A 27900-nucleotide genomic window follows, 5' to 3' on the forward strand; every position below is an offset into this window, starting at 1 on the left:
AGTAATGAACACTAATCCTCTGAATGTGTGACCCCCACGCATTAAAAGCTTCTGCAAGTATCCTTGGTCATGCTGTTTTATCACAGCAATTAAAATGTAGCTATAACACTACCTCATTTTTTCTTTGCCTTGTTCCTATTACAATGCTGGGCCCAAACCCAGGCTTTTGCACATACTAGGCATGGACCTTACCATTGGATTATAGCCTCACTCTAAGGTCTCATTTCTGAATCTCCAGAAATACAATTGAATTATTATATACCCAATAATGATGATGATGATGTGGATAAAGAGATGGCTCAGAAGTTAAGAACACTTACACTTTTTCAGAGGACCCACGTTTGGTTCCTAGCAGTCATGTGATGGCTCATAATATGCTCCAGTTCTAGCCCCTAAGAGTTCCTGTATGTATGTGGGTCATATACAGACAAGCAGGCACATATGTACACATACATTTATAAAAGGAGTAACAGTTTAAAAGAGAACAGTATAATTGTGTGTATACCTATGTATGTGTGTGTGTGCATATATGTGTGCATGTGTATGTACAGGCATATGTGTGTATCTGTGCATGTGGATATACGTGGACACGTGTTTTCTGTGTATGTGTACACCCATACACTGCAGTGGATGGAAAGAGGCAGAGATGGACTGTAGCTTCTCTAACTTCCATGTTATTTCTATTTCCTTGTTTCTCTACAATTTTCACAATAAAACTTTTGCCTTATGGTAAAAAGTTGGTCAAATGTAAGCTACCCAGTCAGAATCATGTCAGAAGCAAATGCAAGTCACAAGGCCCTTGGTATGCATTCCATATGCTGGTCTCGAGTGTCCTTGTGAGAAAAGACTGGCTACCTGGATATGTCCTTAATATCATCAGCACAAGTATGTAATAAATATTGCTGTTACCATCTTGATTAAAAATTATCAAAGATGGACTTTGAGAATTTAGATTAAATTCCCAGCTCCATTTATTCCCATTTCTCCACATTGTTTTATGTGGAGAAGGAAACCAGCTGGCCAATGGCAACAGGCGGAGGTGTGACAGAGCTCTAAATAGGACATGTGACCATGCCATAGGAAGGACACGGGGCCACCCAGAGTCAGGTACCTTGATGGCTAACTGCACTGACTGCCAGTTGTCTGCTGAGAAGGTACAATGGCATTGAAACTCCACTAGCCCTTTGAAGTTGCTTTCTCCCATCATGCATTGTGACACCATTACACATCTGGAAAGCACCATAAAAGTACAAAAAGGGGCGTATACCCTATTCCAGCAAAGTCCTAGCTCACGTGGAATTCTCCAACATAACTCATTAATCATCCTCTCTTTAAGTTTGAAAGCTAAAGTCTTTCCTACTATTCCAAAATTATATACTTTGTTAAGCTGCCTTCACCCCTTGATTATGCTTGCTTGAACTGTAATTGACTTTCCAATTTGTTTTACATTGTCTCTTCTCTGAATTCTTTTATGGTAATAATATGGAAACTTCTGGAATAGGTCTTCCCTGTTTCTTTTGTGTGTTGGAGAGTATGCATGCTATCTTAGCTATGGTTTTTATTGCTATGATGATAAACCATGACCAAAGCAGTTTGGGGAGGGAGGAGTTCATTTGACTGACACTACTATATCTTGAAGGAAGTCAGGATAGACACTCAAGCAGGATTGAAACCCAGAGGCAGGATCTGATGCACAGGTGCAGCTTACTGGCTTGCTCATCATGACTTGCTCAGCCTGCTTTTTTTTTTTTTTTAATAGAACCCAGAACAGCTAGCCCATTGGTGGTTCCACCCACAATGGGCTGGGTCCTGCCACACCAATCATAAATTTTTAAAGATGCTTTAATAGGCTTACCTATAGCCTAATCTTATGGAGCATTTTCTTAATTGAGGCTTCCTCACCACGAATGACACTAGCATGTGTTGAGTTGAAAAAAAAACTAGCCAACATATGCTGTGTGTTTACATGTGTTGAGTGGCACATGTACATACGTATCCATGTGTGTATGAAATCCAGGGCTTGATACTTTCTCACTTTCATGCTTTATCACTCTCTGCCTTATGTTTTGATATAGGATCTCTCACTGGTCCTGGAGTCCTTCTCTGAGTCGTCTAGATGAGCTGGCTAGGAACCAACAGGGATCTTTTTTCTTGTTCTGTCTCTGCAGCACTGGGATTAGAGGTGCTCACCACAATCCAGGCTTTATGTGGGTGCAGGGCTTGAACTCAGGTCCTTATGCTTGAGCAGCAAGAACTTAATCTCTCCAGCCATTTAGCTGATATTTCTGTCTTGAGGTTCCCCACCCCTCAGTCCTAGCCTTTATTGCTGGCAAACAAACAAACAAACAAACAAACAACAAAAAACAACCCATAATTGGGAGACAGTTTCCAGCACTCATGTTCATAGGATAGAATGCCCTTTTCTGACCTCTGTCAGCACCCACAGTAACGTGCAAGTCTCTCCATACAAACCCACAGCCATGTAATAAAAAATAAAACAAATTCTTTGAAAAATGTAACTGGGTACTGTCAGAATTAGTCTCTCTCCTTTTGCTGCTGTTGTTGAAGAGACAAATTTTATTTTGAAGAACTTCCTGTTCCCTAAATTTTCCTGACCTTATCTACATTTGGTATTTGGTGTGCTCATCTCTCCCCCACTTGCCACACTTGAGCATATCTAGATGAGAGGCTGGAGTCAAGTCCCAGTAGCTGTCATCCTCCACCAGAAGGTACAGAGCAAGTGAGTTCATCTTGATGGGATGGCGCTGTACACCTACAATGACGCCACGTTGGTTAGGAGGTCCAAAGGGGAGATATTCCCATTTTTCCATGTCGTGTCAAATGCCCTCGAAAGAGAAGGTTGACCTTATCTGGTCTGCCTGAAGCATAGCTTAAGGACAAACAGAAAAGGCGGGCTCTCCTCCCCTGATTCATTGTTTTGAAACATACAAGCTTTTCAGCCCTCTTCCCAGTGGCCCGTGAAATGGGGCCTTTTCTTTAGTACTATAAATTTACCAACGTGAATACATTTGGTGAGTTTCGGGCTTCTCTGTCATTATTCTTACCATTCTCACACTGGCTCCTTGGGCCAACAGGGCTTCTTGTAACACTCACACCCTCCTGACTCCAGTAACCTCTGATACCTTTGTAACTAAGTCACTTTTTTATATCATCCCATCTCTCTCTCTCACATCACTTGCTGTTACAAAATTGTGTTTCCTTAGAGATAGCTTTTGCATTTATAGCTTCTTTCTTTTTTCTTTTCCAGGAGTTCTGGTCCATTCTTAATAATTCCAACATAACCCTGTTATCTTCCCCCTCACTTGATGACTGTTGCTAATATGTCCTCACTCTCAGCATAATGACTTATGACTTATCAGAACAGCAAACATCTCTCCTAGCCCCAACTTTCCCTTATGGAAGATTCATTGTTTACCCATTGCTATTCAAACACAAAAATAAATACAAGGCCAGTCAGTGATGTTGGAGATTCGCCATGACCTAGTACCAGTGGGTCCCTTTAACCTGGGCTTTCAGGAAGCATTTTCCATTTCCAGGCCAATTGCACCACAGATTCTTTACCATTCCCCTTGCTTCTCTACCAGCACTGGTTTGCTGATGCAGCTCAGCCATGTTCCAAGGCTCAGTTCAGAAGCGACTCAGTCACTACTCAAGCTGTGAATCACCTTCATTGGCCTGTTCTTTCTGGGATTTTTCATTCAGTAGCTCATGTATGAGTCACCCATTCATATTCTGGCATAACTTCAAACATAGGCCAGAACTATGTTGCTGATATTCCAATCTCTGTTTATCAGTATTTTTGGAAAATGTTTAAATGGTACTGGAGAGGAACCCATTTCCCAATTCTCTCATCATATGTAAGTGAAGTGCTACATCTGTGGTGAATGCAATGCTCAATCTTGCATTCCATCTATTAAAATTTGCTTCCAGGATGGACTGCTGAAAGAAGAGCTCAAACACAGAAAACATCATTGAGGTCATGGCCACTTGTGTCATCTCTGAACTAACTGCTTAATAACAGAATATAACTGTATGAGATTGTCTGAAGAATCTGCCCAAATTGCACTATTCTTAGCACTTCGACCCATTTGGCAAGAATGTATAAGTCAGCTGGGCTTGGTACACACATCACTACAGAGGCAGAGTTAGGGCATCATGACTTTGACATAGCCTGGACTACTTAGTGAATTGCAGTGAGATCCTGCTTTTTATTAATTGTTGCTTAAGAACACTTGTAAATATAGATAGCTGATAGCTATGTATGCTGTAATTTAAAGGCATGCTCTATGTCTAATAATACAATTAAAAGGAAAGGTTGAATTGTCTCATGGTGTTATTTGGTACTCTACATAATACTGATCCTTTTTGCATGCAGCTAACCATTTTCAGGTCATTTGAATACATGTTAATGCATTAGGAACTAAAGCAGAGAAGTGTCTAATTGATAAGTTGTAAAACTATTTGTGTGTCAACAACTCCAACTCACAAGTTTAGCACCTCACAAGTCATATGACATTGAATCTATTTGACAGGAATGAATAGAGTGAAACGGTTGAGGTCCCTGTTGAAGCCATAGGCTTATCAAAATGCATTCCTTTTCAGGTTTGTCTTCCAAAGGTCACAGCCAGCAGCCGATAAGTGTGGTGGCAGGGACATCCATCGTTTTTAGTGTAGTAAGTTTTACTATGAGCTTCTAATATAAGAGTATAACTTTAAGATTCACATCACACCTGAGAAAAAGAAAATTTTTTTTTTCCAAGATAGGATTTCTCTGTGTGTCCCTGGCTCTCCTGGAACTTGCTTTGTAGACCAGGCTGGCCTTGGACTCAGAGGTCTGCCTGCCTCTGCCTCCCAAGTGCTAGGATCAAAGGCGTGAGTCACCACTGCTTGGCTTGAGACAGCACTCTTGCGAATGATAAAGGAAATACTGGAAAATGCTTGCTGAGTTGGATATTCTTTACTGCCAAGCAACCTGGAGACCAGTAAGAAGAATCTTGCCGGCATATGGGGCTTATATGTTACTTTCCTATACAGGCGTGGGTAGAAAATATCACCAAGTTGAGAAAAGCCTAGATTACAAAAGATTACATGTCTTGTTGGCTGGCATTATAAAAATGTAGAATCCTGACTTTCTCCTTTCCTTCCTATTATGTAGTTTCTGTATGGAGTCTGAAACATTGCCCTTTGCATTCAAAGTCTTCGTTGAAGAGGCAAGCAATGAAATTAAGATGAAGTTAAGGATATTAGGTATTTGATTTTTTTCAAAATGTCGCTATCTCATTGTTATTTTCATTTCAACAGTTCAAATACAGAAATATTTATTCAACACACTTTCTATTTTTTAAAACGTTTATTGACTTTGTGGGGAACAGGTACATGCTTGCTATGACATGTATGTGGAAGTTAGAGAACCACTTTTAGGAACGGGTTCTCGCCTCCTCTGTGAGTTCTGGGAACCAAACTCAGGTCATTATGCTTGGCAGCAAGTACCATTGCTCTGGAGTGACCTGGCCAAGCAGAAGGAGTTATTTAGATGCCAGTACAGAAGTCAAATTCACCTTTCTTGGAGAATCGATTTTTACTAGACATATATTACATTTATTTTTAACAACTTCTAAACTATAATTATATAAAATTGCCCTGATTTAGCTTTTTACATTTAATCATCATGCTATTTTGCCACAATTAATTCTAAAGAGAACTGTTAAACAACAGAATTGTGGAAAATAGTAAACTTAAGCAAATGATTTTCCAAAAATCACTAAGTGTTGCTTAAAACTTTTTAGAGTTATAGATATATTTTTTTAATTTCTATTTTGAATATGCCTCCCAAAACATAAAAAAAAATGGTGGCATTCTTTTTGTTTAAAGCAATAACGAGGGCATTTTAGTCAGCTTTGTAAAATTTAATTAAACAGGTAAATTGCAATATAACAAGTACCTAATTTCATTTACAATTTATAATTATGCACTTTTCAGCTTTTGTTGTAGGGTTTGTTATTATGGATGGGCTCAGTTCCTCGCAGCCTTTTAAAAAATAATTTTAGTAGACAATTAACAATTTCCAGTTGTCACTCCAAAAATAGAGGAGGAAACCTATAATTTTATGAGATAACGTGTCCAGAAGCAGGATGAGAAGACAAGGAAGTCACAAAGACAAGGGAAGGGAATGGCTGCTTAACCTGGTAAGACTGAAGCCTTTTGCCAGCTGAAAGCAAGAAACTCCAGCATGGCAAACGTTTGCTGCACAAGCCAATGCAGAGGCTTAATGGAGAGTTAAGGACCATTTGTATAAAGATATTCTATGGCATAGCCTAGTGGAATAGCCTTATACTGAGCTCATTCTTTTCCTCACTTAAGTCTCTAAACCTCAAACAAGAGCGATGAACTTAAGTTTATTTTTAACATTTATTTATTTTTATTTTATATATGTGTGCGTGTGTGTGTATGTGTGTGTGTGTGTGTGTGTGTGTGTGTTGATTTGAGTGTTTTATCTGCATGTATTTAAGTGATTACTTGTAGATCTGGTGCTCATGGAGACCAAAAGGGGAGGTCAGTTCCCTGGACACTGGAGTTACAATTATGGGTGCTGGGAACTGCCTTGTCCTCTGCTAGAACTGCCACTACCCTTAACCCCTGATCCGTCTCTCCAGCTCCTTCATTTAGGTTTCTTAATAACAGTTTGAAGATAGAAACTTCAAGCCCAGTCAAAATCTTCTCTGTCTTTTTTTGGGGGGAGGGGGAGAACACGTTTTTGTTTCTGCTTTTGCTTTTTATGAGCTAGGGATTTTTCCCTCAAGGAGCTTGTCCCCACAGTTAGATATTTCTTTCAAGGGTCTTTTTTGAGAAGCCCATACTTATGGGCTCTTAGGTTTGTCTTTCTTTCAATTCTTCCAATCACCCCTCTTTCTCTTAATCCTGTGCTTAAACCTCTAGTAAAAGATCTTTATTAAATGTCAACTTTGCTTCCTAAGCTGGCTGCTCTGCAATTTTTTATAGCATGAAATCCACAGATCACAGTGTGGCCTTAGTGGAGATCTTTAAATGTCTAAGGGAACTCCTTAGCCCACTGAGGTGACAGTGGAAATCTGTGCTTCCTGTCTCTGCCCCTCCAATGCAGACATGACTAAATAATCTCCCAACCCCCTCCTACAAAGTCCACTGCAATTTAATGGCACTCTAAATGGGATCAAATCAGTTGATTTGGTTAATATAAAGAAAGCCTTTTCTTTCTTTTCACAATCATGTCATTAGAATATATGATATTTGATTGAATACAGAATTGGAATTAGTGAAATTACATTATAGTCACCAAAGGTGGCTTAAACAGATCTGGGAAGTCAATTATTATAAGCATATACCTCAGCTGAATGAGGCACAAGTGTCCAGATGGATTGAAGTAGTCATCAGCCCTCAGATTCTGTTTTGAGGAAGGAACAGAAAGTTTTAGTCAAGGAAGTCAGTTAGTTAAGAGGGAATAATCTAATAAACATTACATTTCACTTAAAAGCACATTTAACAGTAACATTAAAGACTTGAAAATTGCAAAAACAAAATAAATTACAAAACAACTTCGAACAATACATATTTCCGGATAGAGAGACAGAATGTCATAATGACATCAGCTTTAATTCAAATTGGTGGGGTGAGGGAGACATGGCTCCGTGAGTAAAATTTCTTACTATGCGAGCCTGATAGCCCAAGAGTTCCCTTCCCAGAAGCTACTTAAAAAGCAGGAGGAGGTGGTACTCATGTGCAACCCCAGTTCTCCTTTGGTGGGAGTACAAGAACAAAAGAATCACTCAGAAGCACCCATACCAACCAGCCTACAGCACCAAACAAGAGGCAGTCTGACTCTTCATAGAATGATAAATAATTCTGACTAGTCTGAGGAGTTTGTTTGTTTGTTTTGAGGCAGAGTTTCCCTACATAGCCTTCATCCCTTCATCTCCCTTCATCTTCCTTCATCCGTTCTTCAGCCTTCTAAAACATCAATTTGTCCCCATCACACCCCACCTCTCCCTACCACCTACCTGAAACAAAAGCTATTCATGGGTCTGACTTTCCCTTTTCACAGTCACAAAGATTTCAGTGCTCTTCCTGTACGGCAGGTGTGGATGCCTGTTAATAGCGCAGTTCCTTGGATGATTTATTAAATAAATCCATCAATTATAGAATAAGTTTCAGATGAGTTCCAAATTTACATGAAAAAGTAAACAATAAAGGTAGTAGAAAAATCTTGAGTAGTTTTATGATCTTCAGGAGAAGTTATTTCACTGTGTGAAATGCCAAAGGATTACAGGAGGAAAGTAGACTTTCTGCCAGTGAAGCATCTTTTCTGCAGCTGTAGAGCTGGAGTGTGTTTGTCTAGCAGTCACAGAAGCCCGGGTTCATTTCTATCATCACGTAAAACATGTAGTTGTGATGTTTTACATTGAGATACAGTGCTTTGTATCTCAGCACTGGGTTAGGAGATACAAAGGATGGTTTTCTTCAGTATGATACATTTACACCATGAATTGCTATGAAGTCAATTAGAAGGAAATCAACATTTTTATTCAATGACATAATAAGATTTTTCTTCACTTAATAGGCATAATGCTTATGAAATAGCATAAATATTACTTTAAAATAAAGTGGATATAATATTACTTCAAGGTACAATCACTGGCTTCGTTGTATCATTTTAAAGGCTGTCTGCATAGACTGACTGTGCTAAGTAAAAACTTACGTTATCCCCATCACTTCATGTGATGTATGTACTGTATTATGATATATACTACTTGCTGATGTGGGCTTGGGGTTACAGAGCAATTGTAAACTTTAATTCAGACTAATGTAAATGTCTCCTCATATCACTGTTGCCAGGAGTGATCTGGTTTTTAGGGAAGCAAGTTAATTTGGCATAAATCAAGACAAAAGGAATTGTCTAATTCTCTAGATATGTATGTTGCTATTTGCACAAAATTTTGTTGGAGTTATGTTTTTAATTCTTGGAGTCAGCTTTTTGTTGTTTTGAAACTATAGTTCATGAAACTCCAGCTCAATGACAATGATAATGTCACTGAGTGATGAACAATGGCTGCTGGAAATAAAAGGGTATGCATTAGACAGTAGGGGGTGGTCCGGAAGGCCTTCCTTAGAAGTCTTCAGATGAATGCACAAAGCAGAAATACGCAGAGCTCTTCCTATCAGTAGCAGAGAGAGATGGCCTGAGCCCAGATCTCCCCACAGTGTATACAAGGAACACTGGTTTTCTTTCCAGTGATCCTTTTCTGTGTTTTATTTTCAATTCATAAGGAAGGTAATACTGCTTACTAGGCACAATATTTAGATTAGGCTACATCTGCCCTGTGTTTCTTTGGGGGAAAATGGTATACTGGTTTCTTTAAAAACTAAAGGTGTGCCGAAAATCCAGGTGATGCTCTCTCTAAAGCCCCACAAAGGCTTCCGACTCAACTCCTAATCGAATATTGACTGAGTGAGAGCTTTGGGCTCTCTTCAGAGAAACAGAGGAAAAAAAATATGAAAAGCTCTTTGGACTCAATATAGATCCAGGATTGTTTAGAAGTGTTCCTGGGGGTAGGAGGACAGACCTCTGATTAGTTTTACCTAGCACCAAGCTTAACTGCACATGCTCACTTTGAATACCTGTGCTGCTGAATCATCACAGCAGCTCCCAGGCCGCCTGTGGAAGAGTAGGAAAGAATCTTCCTCTTTGTTGGCAGGTGGACAGGAAACCTGGTAGATCATGTGGGGTTTCTCTCAACCCCGCGAAACTTGTTCTAGCTGTCATGGAAAACACTGGAGCTGAAATGTTCTTTGCAAATAAAACACTGGGCATGTATTGAAAGGGTCCTTTGGAAATTTTGGAGTCTCCAAGCTTTATGGGAGAACAAATCACAACACGGCGGGGTCATTCCCCATCTGTCAACCCCCAGGAGCATGTGATTTTTGCTCGATCCTCTGCCTCTCTTCCCTGCCATGTCACAGGAGTCCCTTCGGAGTACATATCTTCTTCAGTCTCCCTGTTCTCTACAAGGCACAGGACAGTGCCAAAGCCTTGTTGTGCTCACTGGGACTGTTATCTGTTCTTACTATTGGTCCTCTCATACACTTTCTACATGTTCATTGCTGTAGTTTTGTTTGACTTCTGTGTCTTTGCTCATATTTTCCCGAGGACATCTATTCTTCTGCCCCACCCCTGCCCCTGTGCCCAGATCCTACCTATTTCTCAGCTGCAAATGCACCTTCCCCCAGGAAGCTTCTGTGACCTTCTGTTAAGCGCTATAATCTTCTGAGGTCCTAACGATGGTGCTTGACCTAGTGACTCAAGAACACCTAAATCTTACTTTAGGCCCAAACTCCCAGGAGGGCATTGCAGAGAAAAGGATAGCATTTTATTGGAACTTTGGGAGGCTGGGCTGGCACTGGGACCTTTCTCCACCCCTCTACTCAGGTACACACCCCAGAGCCACCAATAACACATAAGAGATGGGGAATGTTATGGTACCCAAGAATGCAGGAGAAGAGTCAGATGAATGGGAATACCATGCCTCCTTAACATAAGGCCAGATCACTAACAAAAGCAACCAAAGAACTTTCCTGGAATCTTCCCACCAACACCAGACCCCTTCTACCTGGCCAATAAGCTACCTGGCCAATGCCTTCCATTGCAGAACGGAATCACAAGGCAGTGGGGCAAAGATACCCTTGTTATATGGTTGGGCATTCATTCCTATAAATTCTTTCTCTAGAAAGGACTCTGTTTATACATTATAAATCTGGCCTTCCTATGTCCTTTGGTGGCCCTGATATTCAACTGGCCTTATTGTAGTATTGTGCCCTTTTGGTTTGGGCTTATGCTTGACCTTGATCCCCCACATGTCGCTCAGGTGAACATTTGCATCAAAGAATTGGTCACTGAATTTACATGTAATTTAAAGGGGCAAGCACCTTGCTTTGTGTTAGTCAGGTTTGAAGAAAAACAGCATTCACACTCCGCACACGATGACAAATACAGAAAAGCCAATACCGTAAAATAAATCCAAGGATTGACAATGACTCTAAGAAAGTGCCCCAGAACTATTGTTTCTACATACCAGGAATAATTTCATGGGATTTCCTACAAAGTTCTCAGCAAAACTGTAAAGCGCTAAGTATTACATTCAAACCTAATTTGTGACCTTTTCTCACCATCTGAAGACATTTGCGTTCCTCCTTTGTCTCCTCTTCCCACACAATCTGTTTGGGTGGGCAGACAGGCTGGTCATAGAGTATCTGCTACATAAACCAGAAGCCCTGAATTTGGATCCCTCATGCGTACTCAAAACCAGGCACAACCCCAACTCGCAGCTTATTGGCCAGATGCCTCATTCAGTCTACAAACTACAGGTTGACTGGGAGAGCCTGTCACAACAGATAAGGTGGAAAGTGATCACAAAAGACACTCTGTTAACCTTTGGCCTTTACGTGTGCATCTACAGATGTGAATGCACATCTGCACAAACATACATATTTACGTACATAAACTTGTTTTGTTTTTAGGGATTGATCTGCTTAAAACATTCTGCTGGTCAGACCATGGCCCAGCTCAAGGTCCTGAGGCCTCTCCAATCTGCAGGGTGAATACCTATCTCTCTATGGGCTGGCACTGAAGCCATCTACCTGAGCACCCTTGTTCTTCTTTCCTTCCTCTCTAATGTTGGGATCTTTTACAATGACATCTGACCCCTCAGGGGTCCTCAGATCTGCTTTGCATTTTCTAGGCCCTGAACAATTGTAAGGATTTTCCTCCCTTTCAAATGTGCCCCGCTGCTGTTGTCTGACCATTGGACCTTATTGATCTGTTACAAGTTTAACCCCGACAGTACTTTTAGAGCTGCGGAGATGGTTCTGCATTTAAGAACAGTGGCTGCTCTTTCGGAGGACTCAGACTCGATTCCCAGAACCTACATGGCAGCTCACAACCATATGTAACTACAAGTTCCAAAGAATCTGACTCCTTTTTCTGGCCTCTTCAGGTACCAGGAATGCATGCAGTTCACATATATACATGTAGGCAAATATTTATACATATTAAAATAAAAATAGCAAAAAAGAAAAAGAAACAAAACCCCAAAAGAAAAATAACAAAAGTAAACACACAGCACTTTCTTCATAAACTCTAGCAAAAGGCTATTTATATGGTGGCTGGAAGTTTGAAACTTTTCTGAACTTGAAAAAGTACAAAATCTGAGAATGTGAATAAAACACATTAACCTAATAAAACAATTAAAATAAGCCCTCAACAATGTTCTAAAAACATATTATCTTCATTTAAATTTTTTTTTTGTCCTCATAAAATATTTTTAGAGTTGCAAACCGTTGGAGACAGTATTTCCATTTTTAAGGATCCTTTAAAAACAACCTAATAAATGGAAACAGTGGCAGAATGGGTCTGGTTAAAATCATCTTGACTGTATCTTTAGGGAGCTGACGGGAAATTTGCCCTTTCCTTAGGCTGACTAAGAACTAATTATTTCTCATGTGCCTGTCTCCATTTCCATTCTGTGGAGCAGAGCATCTGCGCAGGTCCCCGGGATGTCAAGACCAGATAACTTCACAGCTACTTTGCAAAGTGCGAAGTTCAGTGTCATTTGTATTAGTTGCCTCTGTCCTGTTGTATGTCTCTGTGGGCTTAAGCTTCTGTAACATTGCAGCTGCTTCCCCATCCTTGTTATTAAAGTCAACAGTGTGGCCAAAAACAAACAAAAAAACCTAATCCTGGGAAATGAATCATTAACCAATTTATATAGCTGGTTTCATAAACAATATTTAAAAAATAATACATTCCAAGTTTTTACAACAAAAAGGTTACCTGGACATGGAATCTAAGGTACACTTTAATATATCTGTTATGAAATAACTGGCTTTCCAAAGGCTACAAAGACCAGGCCACTGTTAGTATGAGTCTGAGACCAAGAGCACAGAGGAGAGAGTCCTACATTCAAGTAGGAAGTTCAGGTCAATCCTTTGCAGTTCTTTCTAACTTGGAGGAACTCTTCAGGCCACGCTGTTGTCTCTTACAAAACAGGGATTCCCAATACATGTCCTACCAATTCAAAGGGTTGTTTAGTGAATGATATCTGAGCAGGTATGCTATAAATATGGCCATTCCATAAACAATCACGAACACATGGATTGCCTATTTGTTGAGCACCTGTTCTGTACAGAGACTGTCAGGTACCACCTGGGCACGACAAATGAATGATTTCTGCTAAATTTAAGAAAGGTGAAAACACTCAGATTGGATGGACGCAATGGTCTGATGTTGCTAATAGCCACGGAGAGACACGTGCAGACTGGAGTGATGTTGTTTGGGCTAACACCCAGCTCTACTATCTACTAAATGTATGGCCGAGGCGAGCTTATTAACTACTTTGGTTCCTCATCTCTGTAAGGTTGGGAAGACTGTTCATTACACTGTACAGTCATTAAATTGCAAATGGATTGCCAATATATAGAACAAGCACTGAGCAGATTCCTCAAACCTTCACCACCCCTTTTGTTCTTTGTAATAACTAAATGCCATTATCTACCCAGAAGAGTGATGGTAGAGGTGGTGGGGTTTCAATCAGGTGTGCAAAGGGCATTGAGGGCCACAAACACACGAATGGTTCCAGGATGGTCAGACTAATGGACCAAAGCCACATGGCCATGCAGGAAAACTGTAGGAACTGAGGATGGCTGGAAAGGGAGGGATGCCATGCACAGAAGATTGGGCTTTATCCTGTATATGCAACAGGAAGCTGCAGAAGAACTTTGGTCAAGCCTCAAATTGTGTTTGCAAATGGTCCCTCTGGTAGCTGGGTGGGGTATGGGCAAGAAAGGAGGCCAGAGGGCTGTCAGAAGGTGTGATGGTTAAAGACAATTGCCAACTTGATAGGATCTAGAATCACTTAAGAGGCAAGCCTGCAGGCACAGCAACGAGGGACTGTTCAGATTAGATTGGCCTTCACAGGTTCGTGAGTGACCATGTTGATTAGGTTAATTAAGGGGCAAAGACCTACCCTGAAGAAGTGTGACACTACTCCATGGCCTGGATCTTGGACTGAAGCAAAAGGAGAAACCCAGCTGAGCAGCCCGGTGGTATGAATGAAAATGGCCCCAGAGCCTCAGAGAGTGGCATCATTAGGAGGTGTGCCCCTGTTGGAGTAGGCGTGATCTTGTTGGAAGAAGTGTGGGGCAGACTTTGAGGTTTCAGAGGTCGAGCCAGGCCCAGTGTCATTTCTCTCCTTCTGCTGCCTGCTGATCCAGATGTACAACTCTCAGCTCCTTCTCCAGCACCATGTCTGCATCTATGCCTCCACACTTCCTGCCATGACTACAATGGACTAAACCTCTGACACTGTAAGCCAACTCCAATTAAATGGTTTCCTGTATAAGAGTTCTCATGGTCATGGCGTCTCTTCACAGCGATATAAACCCCAAGACAGCCAACATTCACCACTCTCAAGTTCTCTGCTTCCTGACTTCGACTGCAGTGTGTCCAGCCACCTCAAGATCCTATCACCATGATTTCATTGCCATGATGGTTGTGCACTCACACTGTGAGCCAAAATACATTCTTTCTCTTTTGGGTTGCTTTTTTTTTTCTTCAGAGTATTTCATCATGGCAAAAAGAGTAAGACAGATTTATGCAAGCAATCTTGAGGACCCAAAGCAGATCCATGAACTATGAAAAGAAAGGGGGGGAGGAGATGGACATGAATAATTTAATAAGGTACATCGTGGTGAGGATGAGCGATAACAGAGATGGAAAGGTAGCTTTCACATTTCTGCCTTGGACAGCTTAGAGGTGTGACCATGCTACTAAGCACACACTGAGCAGAAAATGCAGAAGCAAAGGATTTGGGTGAAAAGATACAGTTACTGTTGAGTGGTTTAAGAACATCTAAAGACATAGCCATGGAAAGTTGTGTTCTTCCGTGTGTAGCTTGTACACCTGTGCCTTTGTGGGCTGCTTGTTATTGGCTGTGAACAAGATGAAGTACTTATACTCAAACTACCTGAGCCTCATTACTAAATACATTGTTCAAATGGGCTGACCATCGTCTTGTAGCAAGCTGTTCTTGCAAGAGAAAGGGCATAAGATAATTTGCATTCTAATACAATTCCTTGCCTCACTGTAAATCATGAGAAGCTACTCCCCGGCTTCCAACAGTGTACAGCCACACCTTGAGCAGCTTTAATGGGAAAGGTCTGTGCTGGAAACAAGGATACGAGGATGGAAAGTGTTGTGACTGGGTGGCTAAAGCCATTGTTAGTACTGATGTTGCTAAAGATGAGACATAGCTTAGAGAGGGTTGTGTTAAGTTGGACTGCCCTAACTAAGCATTATAAACTATGTGCTTTCAACAATGGTGGCCATGGTGGTGGCAGAAGGGGCTCCTCAGAAATGTGAGAGAGAATCTTCTCTGTGCCTGTCCCCTAGCCTCTGCATTTCTGGAACAAGCTTCCACAGTCCTTGCTTGTAGAAGCATCACTCTAGTCTCTGCCTTTTCCTTCGCAGAGTAGCTTTCCAATGTGCAGGTCTCTGGGTCCAATGACCCCTTTTTATAAGGACATCAGCTCTAATGATTAGGGGAGACTCATCTTCTAATATCTTATTTTCGTTGAAGTCTCATTATGAGGTTCTGAGGTTAGTGCTTTCCCATAGGAATTTCGCAGGGGGAATAATCACCCATAACAAGGGCCAGGAACTAAGACCTGGAGAAAAGACTGGTGTTTAAAATTTTGACTGGTGAAACAGCTGTGGTAAAAGTGCTTGGCACACAAACACGGTAACACAACTTCAATCCCAGGAACCCACTGTGGAAGGAGAGGACAAACTCCTGAGAGGACAAACTTCTAACGTCCCCACATGTGCCACAGCAACATGCGCCAGCACACACACACACACACACACACACACTCGCTCATCACATCTTACCTTACACTAACTTTTCTATCTGAGTACACCTCAATTTCTCAGATCAATCAGTAGATTACAGGAGGTGAGGGTTGGGGCTTGCTGTCTAAATGCCTCTGAGTGTTTTGCTTACAGGATCCAGTGAGATTCTTATTTGTAGAAATGGCTCAAAACAATGTATAACATTGTCTGATGATGTCTAACAAACAAAAATTGAATATGGAAGAGCCCCCGAGAAATGTTTTGAACACAGTATGTTGTGACACGCTGCCTTATAGACAACAGTTGCTGTACTTGTCAGAAAGACCGCCAAAGTAGATGTTCAAGTTACATTTCAAATTTGCTTAAACAACGCCATGCCTACCATCCACACCAAAAGGCTGGTTTTTTACATGGGCAACAGAAGGCGTGATTACTTGCAAGAATTTTCACTGTTTTCCTTTTGCCTTCTGAAGTGATACAGTCAAGTGCCTGAGCCTCCCTGCTTTTGCCAAAACTCCATTGTCTCTTCGAAAGTGTTACAGCCCCCTGGGAGGGTTTGCAACTTAACATGTGCTCTTGGGGCACCTTTAAAAAGTGCTTCCTTTTCATAGGCTGCTGGAAGATGGCTCAATGGGTATGTGTGCTTACTCCATGAGTGTGAGGATCCAGCACCCATGTAAGTGTTTCAGGCACCAGTGACCCTAGATAGTTAGCATGGTAGGGAATGGAGACAGACACATCCCAAGAACTCACTGAGCAGCTACCCTAGTTGAAACAGTGAGGATCTGCTTTAGTGAGTGACACTATCTCAAGAAATAATGCCTTCCTATGGCCTCTGCATATGTATACCTGGGCTCCTAGGTGCATATGCCCACAAACTGATATGGATACCACACCACAGACACGTACACACACACACACACACACACACACACACACACACACACACACAGCACACGATCATTTTACTAGCTGTTCTAGTTTGCTCTCTGTTGCCATGATGAAACAGTGTGAGGAAAAGCAACCTTGGAGAGAGAGAAAAGGCTTATGTCAGCTTTCAGCTCACAGCCAATCATCAAAGGAAGACCGGGCAGGAGCCTGGAGGCAGAGCTGAAACAAAGACCACAGTGGAGAGCTGCTCACTGGCTTGCTCACTAGCCTATGCTCAGATACTTTTGTTATATAGCCCAGAATCACTTGCCTAGGGATGGTACCACCCATGGTGGGCCAGGCCCTCCGATATCAGTTGGCAGTCAAGACGTGCTCAACACGCTCAAAGGCCCCCTGGCACACAGACATGCTCAAAAGCTAGTTGTAACTTAGGCAACTGAAATTCCCTGTTCCATTTGACTCTAGAAAATAAAAACTAACCAATATACTCCCCCCATCATTCAATTTCAGAATAATAGTTGAAAGATTAAAATATCGATGGGCTTTGTCATTAAAATAAAATTTCAGACCTTTCTCATACCTGTTAAAGTGACAACAACGAAACAGCTAAGAGCACTTTTCCCTCTGACCAGAAAGGGGTAGCAGAAAAGGACGTACCCAGAAATTATTTCATTCCTTTGTAGAATTTCATACCTATAATATTCTTATTACTATACCAATGTGCAAGAGTCCTATAGTTATTACTGATTCATAATCCAACCAAATCTGGAAAAGACATCTTATCATAAAAGAACAGGGAAAATAATACCCAACTCTCCTAAATATAGAGAAAAGAGGTACATTTACCTATGTTACACATGGAAAACATAGAGATCCCAGAACTTTGGCACCCCTTCAGCTTTTACAATAGTGTTGCTGACTGGTTTTTTGTTTGTTTGCTTGTTTGTTTGTTTTTGTTTTTGTTTTTTTCAGAAGTGGCAAGTTGGACCCATCCTATTACAGAACATATATGCAATGCAGACACACTCACTATAGCACTTATTAGTTTTTTGTCTGCCCATTTAAACACAAGTCATCCCAACATGAGTTCAGCTAGATTCAGCTGTTGTAAGAAATTCATAATTCCTTTGTGGTTTTAAAAGACTTTTCTCCACAAAGGGCCCAGAACTCTGTCATCTCTTGGTATAAACAAGGCAAGGCTGGAGGTAACTGACAGAGTGTTTCTCAGGCATAAATTATCTTGAAGTTATTTGCTAATTGGCTAAAACTTTCAGAAAAGTAAAGTAAAGAAGTTGAGTGTCTCAGGCTAGAATTCAAAGTCCTTGGCCACTTTTCTTCAAAACTTGCTGGGAAACAGACTGTAGTTGTGGAATTTCAACATTCTAAAGAACGTCTGTGTGCCAGGCTTTATTTGGTAGGTGAAGAATTAAGGAAAAATAAAATGTCCCTGTCTGTGGAAGAGAGGCCCACACAAAAAGTTATTTAAATATTGTGTACTTAAATGACAAGTTGGACTCAGATCACAGAGTTGTGTGTCAGCTCATTGTAGAGGCTTGGGAGGGTTTCCTAAAGGAGCTGGCACTAGTGTTAATTAAAGGATAAATAAGAGGGAATCAGAGAAAAAAAGTCAGGGGAGAGCTGGTCTAGAATAAGAAGCAGCTCCAGCAAAGGTTCCAGGAGTAAGAAACAGTGTAGGGACCTCAGGGGAACAGAAATGCATGAATGCTGTTATGACCGCTACTGTGAACATTTCCTCAACACCAACCCGATCTATATAAAGAACTTGTTAAGCATTTAACATGCTTGTCTCTTATAATTTCTGTTAATGTTTTTCCATTTTACAAAGGAAAAGAGGGTGGGGAATGGACCTGTTAGGGTTTGAATGTGAAACATCCTTCTTGGGTTCTTGTGTTTGAAATGTAGGTTCTCAGGTGGTGGTACAATTTCAGTGAGTTGTGGATCCTTTAGGAAGATGCAGGGCTATTAGGAGTCTTATGGGTCATGGCCCAGCCCTAGTTCTCGCCCAAGTCTTAATACTTGGCTGGCCAGTATGCAAGCAAGCAGTTTCAGGCTCCCACTGCCAAATCCTCAAGCCACCATGGACTCTACTCTGCCCCAGTGGATGAACTTTAAGTATACCTTCCCCATCATTCCTCAGGTATTTGTTTGGTCATAGTGTCATGAAAAGTAACTGAGGTCACGTAGCCACCAGCTCCCAGTGCTGAGCAGAAATTTAAACCATGACTAAAAGTGTACCAACATGAAGGACATTACTATCGTGTCTGTCATACATTGTCTATTTCTGTGAGTGTACCTCTAACTAGATATATGTACTTCCCATAACACATGCCTTGGGTTTACTCTTTACACAAACACAATACAGTTTAATATTGCAATGGTAAACCAACATTTGTAAAAGGGCTATGTGTACCAAGACGAAAATATCCAGACTTGATGAAACAAAGTGTTCTATTCTATGACAGAAAGCATAATGTGGAGGAAGAAATATGAAAAAGAGAATAAGAAACCCTGGGAGTCCCACCACGTGCCGCTTGTGTGGCCAAAGGCTCTATCAGAGTCCTCGGTTAAACATGGAGCAAGTCTTTCTATTAATGTGTGTTTGGAATTAGTCATTAACAAATCACATGTTCAAAGGGGCTTTTAAAGCTGGAGAAATTGATCCCCCCTTTTTTAGTAAAATCAGTGAAGCGTCTCGGAATAAAGGAAGACAGATACATTGCATGGTTGGCTCCATCTAGTATGGAGAAGATGCTATAATGACAACTGCCTGTTTTTCTATATCTGCTTCTGTGGCTGATGATAGAAACTAGAAATACATTCCTTACTATGACAGTACTTCACATACATTAGTCCTCACCAGACTTTCAGATAAAAATAGCATGATGACATATATGATTTGTGTGTATGCATATGGCACATGCATATGTATGTGTGTGTATAAACTTTGCCAATGCAAAAACTAACACTTATTTTATAATTATAAAATGTCTGATTGCTGTTCCAAGGATTCACTATACATATCGCTTAATTTTTATAATAGCCCAAAGCCGACAGTACAGCTACTACCCTCTATCTTGCTGATGCAGACACTGAACATCTGAGGAAATAAATAAATTACACAAGAGACAGAGTCTGTAGCTGGCTGATACAACTAAGAAATAGCCCCAAACTTCAGCGGCTAAGCTCTTAACCACTGTCCTTACTGTCCATCAGCATACAAATAATAATGACCAGACACTAATCGCTAAGTGTCTCCTGCCTTGGTTATCTGATAAGAGCAGAAAAGTAATTCTATTATAGGTTTGGGCTGACTAATAAGAATTTAATAAGGTAGAACTGACCATGGAGCCTCTAATTCTGCAGAAATGATGAGTCTCATCCTAACAAGAAAACAAGAACAGTTGCCAGAAACAGGGAACACAGCGTTCCAAATGGCAGATTCTCTCCCAGGAATGCTTCCTTAGGGCCTAGGGTCACACCACTGGTATCTGGTAAGCACCATAAAGAAGAAAAAGATTTTTCAAGACCTATAGCACCGCTCTTCCACCACCTAGACATATATGGCTTTCCATAACAAATATAATTAAGTCTAAAGTGATGCACATTCTACTATTTGAGAGATGGCAGGGCATCCTCTTTTTATTGCTTTTTACAAATCTACAAAAATTCTGTCCTAATGATGCCATGAAATTAACCATGAGAAAAGCTAGAAATTCAAAATTTTTAACTTAAAATATCTTGAGCAGAGAACTAATTAAAAATAGGGAAAATGCTTTATAGACAAAACAACTCTGTGGATAGGCTCCAAGTTACAAGTGAAAGGTTAAAATCCCTCATTAATCTGGTTCCTTCTAACCTCATTTGGAAATTTGGGTAGTTGGATGAATTGAATTCATCTCTAATCATCCTGGATTATTTGGAAAGTGCCTTAGTTCATAATGTGAAAACATACCAACTCCAAGCTTAACGGATTTTATGTCTTGATAATGAGCAACTGCAATTTCCAGAATGACCAACTATTACATCCAAAGGGACATGAGCAATTATCTAAAGGTTCCCTGCCCCTTCCTGCAAATGACAGATCAACCTTCTCTAGAAGAAGACCTGCCTACAATCTGTGACTCCTTCCTGGCAATATTTACTTCAGACATAGGTTTCAATATATATTCCCCCCCATCATCTAGACTTTTAAAACTTGTTTAGAGAAAGTCATCTGGCTTCCCAGACACAGCCACACCTTCAATTACCTCTGACCTAGGCTCCTTAATTCTATATCCTGATAAATTCAATAAATCCTGTGAGGTTTGTTTTGATAGTTACTTGAGTCAAGTTTCTGTCATTTGCAACAGTCTGCCAGTGTCAGTCAAACAGTGTTTCTTGGTACCACAAGGCTTTCTCCTGACTAAAAAATTCTAGTTTTTTCTGACTAGAAATTTCTAGTACAGACTCTAGAAAAACTACACTAATTTTTTTAAGATGTAACCCCAGTGCACTGCTTTCATGAAGACTCCCCAGGACAAATCCAATCTGGGTACAAGTGATTCCCTTCTCTCCTTAGTACTAGCGACTAGCATCTCCTAGCAAACTCTTTCCTACTCTCAACTTATTTGTGTCTGGTAGCTTTCAAACTGAAAACCATAAACTCTTCCAGTTCAAGAACCACATGATAGATGGGTATTTTGGTTCCACCACCCAGCCTGGCTGAGTGCTTGCTGCAGTGAGCAGTTGCTTGCTTGTTTGGAGTTTACTTCTCAGGTAGAACTCTCTGAATCATTCCAGCTGCACTTTTATAGATGCTTAGCCCCAAGTCAATTACTGTCATATTTCAATGTGATAGCTTATGGTTGTGCATTCATTTGTTTTTTCAGGGGAAAGATCCTGCAGTCATTTGACTTTCATTACTTTATAGAGTACAATTCTTCAAGAATGAAAGATTTAATTTCCTTCATTCTTAAGTCCAGCTATAGGGAAGCAGAAGGCTATTCCAGATGTGTAATGAGGCAAAAATGTCTCATTATTTTTCCATATTATGCGTCTTCAGAAGGTAGTTTATGCCATGACTGTGTGTAATAAATAGTTCCTTCCCACTGCACCAGACTGGGGAATAGGCAATCTGCAAAAGGCCAATTTATTTAAATAATTATTTATTTAAATAATTTATTCTCCTGAAAAGAAAGACATAATTCAGTTAGAAAGAAATCAGGTAACAGTCTCTTAGTTGTCTTGAAGGATTAGAATAGTTTATATTTTAAAATGTAAATCATATGCATTGGCAGAGCAAAGATCAATAGTTTGAACAGCAGAGCGACCTAGGTGCCTAAAGCTAGAAATGGAGAAATCATAAGACTCCCATGAGCACACAGAGTTAACCTGTACTTGGCCTTGGGTTTTGTGAAAACCATAGCTTATGAAACATGACCAAATAAAGGAAAATAAGTAAATGAGAAAGATGGAGTCTCTGTAGCAAATAGTGACTCAATGGTAGCCATAATTTCATCAAAAGATATGGACTGAATCATATAGGAAAGAGTAGTCTGAAATTAAGATACATTTCATCCAGGCATAAAGTCGTCTTGAATAAAATAGTTCTGCTGAAGTTCTGGACTGTCACATCACACCACCATGCGAATACCCACGTGTACATGCATGCACACACACACGGGGCAGGGGGATGATGGCACAAATTTGCACACAAAAGATCTACATGAGATGATTTGTAATCCAGGCATTATGAGTAGTGACTACCTAATGATAAACCATCCTGTCAATCTAAATATTAGACAGCGCCTGCGTTCACATTCCCTTGGCAGCATCTATAGGTAGCTGGTTCACACGAGGTAGCCACCCCTCACCATTAGTATGTAGCTCAGAAACAGATAGTGATGCTCTACCATGCCAAGTCTAGGTATTTGCTTCAGCATCCTGAGGAAGAAAGGAAGAAAAAGGAAAGAGCTATTGCCATATGAATTACTGAATTAGTATTGGGACAGTCTTATTGGGAAAGTTTTTGTTTGAATCACAAACGACCAGTATTACCTTGTCATATTTAGACTTGGTAAAGAAGACAAAATATGTAAATTATAAAAACACATTTTGCAAATGGCCTGTTTATATCTTTTCTTTACATTGAAGAGTTTGGCCAAGTGTCCAAGCATTCTTTTTCTTTTCTTTTTTTTTTCCCAGTAATTTAGTATCAGCACACTCTAGACAGCATCGTCGCCTTCTCCCTCCCTTCTTCTCACTAGTTCTCTTGAGCTAAGGTACTTTTCCTTTTATTTGCAACAATGTTAAGACAAGAAAAGGAAAGGAAAGGAAAACTGAAAACAGAATGATGTCTGTCTGGTAGCTTTAACCAGCTATTGACCCTTGATTTTGCTTCATGTTCTTTATGCCCATACTCAATATCTCAGAGGTGCTCAGGTGAAAAGGAATGGGCCTCTTTTTTGAAACAAGTAGAAATACACCTTTGTAAAGAAGAATACATGACATGCTTGCCATCAGGGTGAGAGGCTTCTGTTTGTACGTACACTCAAGACTATTTCTGGCCACTGTCAGAACACTGTGATTTAGAAGACTGGATTTGGAATCAGACCACCCTGGGCTCAACGTTTACTCTTTTATCTGGCTACATGGTACTTTAGGCAAACTATTAAAATCTTTTTGAGTTTCAGAGTATCTTGGCAATTAAGTCAGGGTGTCTAGAAGAATTCAAAATGATCTCAGGGGTTGGGGATGACAGGGCAAGCTCCCCACTTGCCTTGCATATCCAAGAACCTGGGTTTGAGGCTCTGTACCACCAAAACAAAAGCAAACATGATGTAAGAACAGAAAATGAATTCAGACAAAAGCTATAGACTTTACTCATAACGTATTGCCTGGGTTCTTTGTAACATGTGTCATATCTTTGAGTGTTAACAATATGGAAGACTTGCTTGGGGCATGTAGGAACCATGTGCTGTAGTTAACTTAAAACTGGTCAAAAAAATAAAGTGGAAAGTTTGAAAAACGGTCCAGATGAAGTGTGTTGCACATCATAGACACATTATTTGTGGCAAGCATGATGAAAACTCCTGGGCCTCAGAAGGCACACTGCATTCTGTAACACATGCCTTTGCTGCCTCATGGACAGTTCCTTTTCATAGACAGTTCTGTCTTTCTGCTTCTGCATCATTCTATCCTTTCTCTATGTCATTTCTCATTTGTCTCTTTCTAGTTCATCTGTTTTTACTCTGTTCAAAGCTCCAGACTGATATTAACTAACCAGTTTTGCTTATTGGCTTTAAATTTTACCATATCTAAAATGCAAACCTTTTTATTACCTTCATAGTTTCAAAAGCTTGAATTCTGAGAGTGAGAATGCCATCTCCAGAGTGCACCAAACATAAAAGACAGAGCAACAAGGAAAGTTTATTTTCTTTTTAGTAAGAATATATGTATATGTATATGTATATATATATATTTATTTAGAAAGGATATATATGTAAATATGTTATATGTATATAATAAGGAGACATAAAAAGAAAATAAACTTTCCTTGTTGATACACACACACACATGTTCACACACACACACACACACAGATATATATATATATATATATATATATATATATATATATATATATCTTTCCCACTGTAGCCACTAGGCCTGAGGTTGTTTTGTTGGAATGTATATTTAGCAATAGTTCTTACAGTGTCTAAAAATAGTTTGACAGAAGCCCAGTGTTATCAGTCTGTCCTGGAGTCTCTCTGATGCCGAAAGGCCGTGTAAAAACAGGCTTGCCCCTCAAATAACAGCTTTGGATGGGCTGAGGTAAAACATGCAGTCAGACTAGAGGGAAATGGCCTCATTTCTTTCTCAGTTGATAGAATGGGGTTCCTACAGAATTGTCTTTTTTCTTTCTCCCAGTGCTGGACCTACACATCAACCTAAAGGACACAGCCACAAAGGCTTTGATTGATGAACGCAAGGTCTTGTTTCATTTTGTTTAAAGTCAAACAGTTTTCATGGTGAAAGGTTAGGACATTTTTGGCTAATTTCAGTGCTTGATGAGATTTTGAAGGTAGAATTTACCATATTATAAAGACAATTAACTTAATTCCAAGAAGAAACTTATTTTAACTGACTATGTAGAAACACATTCAACCTTAAAAAATTATCATAATTTTACTTCTCTAAGGATACTTCTGCTCTAACACAGTTGGAAAGCAAAAGGCCTCTGGAAAGGGGATATTATAGAGGTGGAGCTAGAGGGTGGTGCGTATGGCCTATCTGCAGTCTCTCACCCAGGAAGTGGGTCTTTTTCACTTAATAAAACTGGCATACAAGCAGTAGTAGCTAAAATAAATTGACAGGGTTGGGCAGTGTTTGTACACATAGAAGCAAAGCAAACAGAGCAATCTGTTCCACTTCGAGATAAGGCTACAAGGTAAATTTGGAAAGATCCAACACCTTACTTGAGCAACATATAATTTCGATTTAAATAGCAGCAATGCAGAAATCGCTATTTTAAGAAACTCGTCTCACAACCTTGATAGGTTACAGCTGGAACCTTCATGGCCCGTGGGTTCAACTGACCTCAGCCTTCTAAGGGCTTCAGTCATTCTAGAGATTGAAACAGAACCCCGACTTTCTTCACTTAAGCACACCCACTGAGCTCCTGGCCCCTTCCTAGCTGATCCTTACCACTGACCCTCAGCCCCTGGCGTCTGCTCCCCCCACCCCCCGTTCTTTCTTTGGTTGGGGATAGTAATGGGGTCCGCCTCCCATGAAAGGCAGTTCAAAGCCGGCTTGGCCTTGCCCTGCCTCAGACACAAAAAGCTAATGATGACTATAACTGAGAAGCTGTTTGCAGTTGCACTTCATCAAGCCAGTAACAACAGGGCTTGGATAGCCTTGGCGAGCCAGAAGGTGGCGGCGAAGTCACCTTGGGAGGAGAAGAGGGTCAAAGGGAGTACAGTGGAGGTGCTGACCCGGGCACGGGGGCCCACCAGCTGCACCTCTGCTCTGGGATTCCTGAGGAAGGGGTAATGTAGGTTGGAGAGATGCCAGGCAAGGGGAAAGCTCTACAGGAGGACCCTTAGGCTACCCTAGGTGGCGACCATCTGACCGGTCTGCGAGGGGGCGCCCTTGGCTGAGTCACGGAAAACCTCGCTTCCTAGGTTAGCATTTTTTTTCCTCTGCGTGCCCCTGCGGCTGCCGGCTGCCCCTAGAGTCCTGCGCGGCTGGAGCTCCACACCCGTGTCCCGACCTGCCCGGTGGCTGCGCCCGCCTAACGCACGCCCTGGAGGGCGGGCCAGAGCGCAGCACGGCGCAGCCGCCGCCACCCGAGAGCGCAGGGAGTCCCGCAAGCGAGCCAGGCCTCTGTGGGCGCTGCCCGCTGCAAGTCACTCCCCGTGCCACCTAGGTCACAGAGCGGGACTTTCCCGCCTAGCTCCCCCGCAGGGAGGTCCGTGCACGCGACCCTGCGCTGCAGGCCCCTGACACATCCCGGGGAGCTCCGGGCTGGCGGGACGGGACCGCGGCGAACCGAGCTGGGCCGCTGCGAGCCGGGCCCCTAGTCCCAGGGCGCGGTCTCCACCGCGCTCGGCTCCTCCTCGCCAGCTGCGCCGCCGGTTCCCATTGTTCGCCCCGCCCGCCCGGCGACGTCCGGGCGCCGTTCCCCGGCCTGGCCGCGCACCTACCTTCTGCTGCCGCCGAGCCATGTCGGTGGGCTGCTTGGCGTTGAAGGGGTAGGCGATGCAGCGCATCACGAACACGTACAGCTGCAGCCTCTTCTTCCTCTCCTCCTCCTCCTTCTGCAGCCGCTCCAACTCTTCCTTCTCCTTCTCGCTCACCACCGACGGGCTGGGGCTGGAGGGCCGGCCGCCGCCCGCGCGGCTGCTGGGCTGCAGCCCCCCGGCCCCGCCGCCGCTGCTCGCGCCGCTGCCCCCACCGCCGCCGGCGCCCACCCCGGCCCCGGCGCCGCTGCCCCCCATCCCGGCGCTGCCCGCCGAGCCCTCGCTGGTGCGGCTAGGAGACAGGCGCGCTCCGGACGCGGCCGAGCCCAGCACCTCCTTGCCGCTCTCCTCTTCCAGGATCTCATCCGATTCCTCTTCGCTGGACGAAGGGTCCAGCATGGTGGCGCCTGGGGGGTGGGGGTACCCGGAGCCCTCGGCTTGGGGTGCAGAAGGCGGGGGGCGCTGGAGGCAGCCGGAGGTCGGCTGTCCCGGTGGGCGCTTCTTCCTAGGTCAGGGAGAGCTGGTGCTGCCGCTCAGCCTCGGCCGCCGCGACTGCTTCTTCCGCCCGGCGAGCGCGAGCTGGGCGCAGACCCAGGAGCGCGAGGGGAGGAGGAGAAGGGAGAGGTGCGTCTGGGCGCCCGAGGTGGGCAAGGGCGAGACTCAATTGCGAGCCCCGAGCCCGCAGCCGGATGCCATCTGCAGCCGCTGAAGGAGGCGCCTCCAGAAAAGATGCCGTGTGTTGCAAGCTGTCGATGCAGCCAAGAGCCGGAGAGGCATCTTGCCGATTGGGGAGCGAGCGGCGCTTACGTGTTTATTGGCTTAACTCTCCAGTGTCCACAGCGGAGAGGGCGGCTGCAAGGGCCTGGAGGCGGAAAGCGGGGAGCGCTCCCAAATCCTCAGAGCTCCACTACTTTTGACCCTCATGCCCTCCAGCCCTCCATGTCCCCTGTCCTGTGTAGAACACCTCTCCTTGCCTCGACCTCTCTTCCCCTCCCGGGGACAAAAAGTTTTCCCCCCGCGGGGGGCCCGTGGGGGGAGGATTAAGAAGCCAAAGGTAACTTCTGACCAGCGGAGAGCAGGCTTTCTGCGTGCGTAGAGGTCTCACTAAGAGGAATTCAGTGAGATTATACCTTCAAGAAAAGGTCCGTCTTCTAGGTCTTCTAGTTCAGACTCCTCACCTGGGCTGTGGGGATCGTGGGAGGGGGCGGGGACAGGGCAGGCAGCATGTTTGTCTCCACTGTGTAAACCTCTAGTCCAGCAACTTACGCCACATGTGTCCACTGTAAAAAACAAAGGCATAATATTTGAGTGACC

General features: G+C 42.5%; 1 protein-coding gene across 12 annotated transcripts in view; it reads right to left on the reverse strand.

Moving 5' to 3' along the window:
* Positions 1 to 27014, reverse strand: part of Cadps (calcium dependent secretion activator) — a 452771-nt gene extending 425757 nt beyond the window's left edge. For all 12 annotated transcript variants that reach the window (XM_060390975.1, XM_060390971.1, XM_060390969.1 and 9 more), the window contains exon 1: positions 26551 to 27014. In XM_060390975.1, the coding sequence (XP_060246958.1) occupies positions 26551 to 26985 (435 nt within the window). In that variant the 5' untranslated portion in view covers positions 26986 to 27014. The remainder of the gene's footprint in view (positions 1 to 26550) is intronic.
* Positions 27015 to 27900: the final 886 nt, after the last annotated feature.

This window comes from Meriones unguiculatus, chromosome 9 (assembly GCF_030254825.1).
Source record: "Meriones unguiculatus strain TT.TT164.6M chromosome 9, Bangor_MerUng_6.1, whole genome shotgun sequence".
NCBI lineage: Eukaryota > Metazoa > Chordata > Mammalia > Rodentia > Muridae > Meriones > Meriones unguiculatus.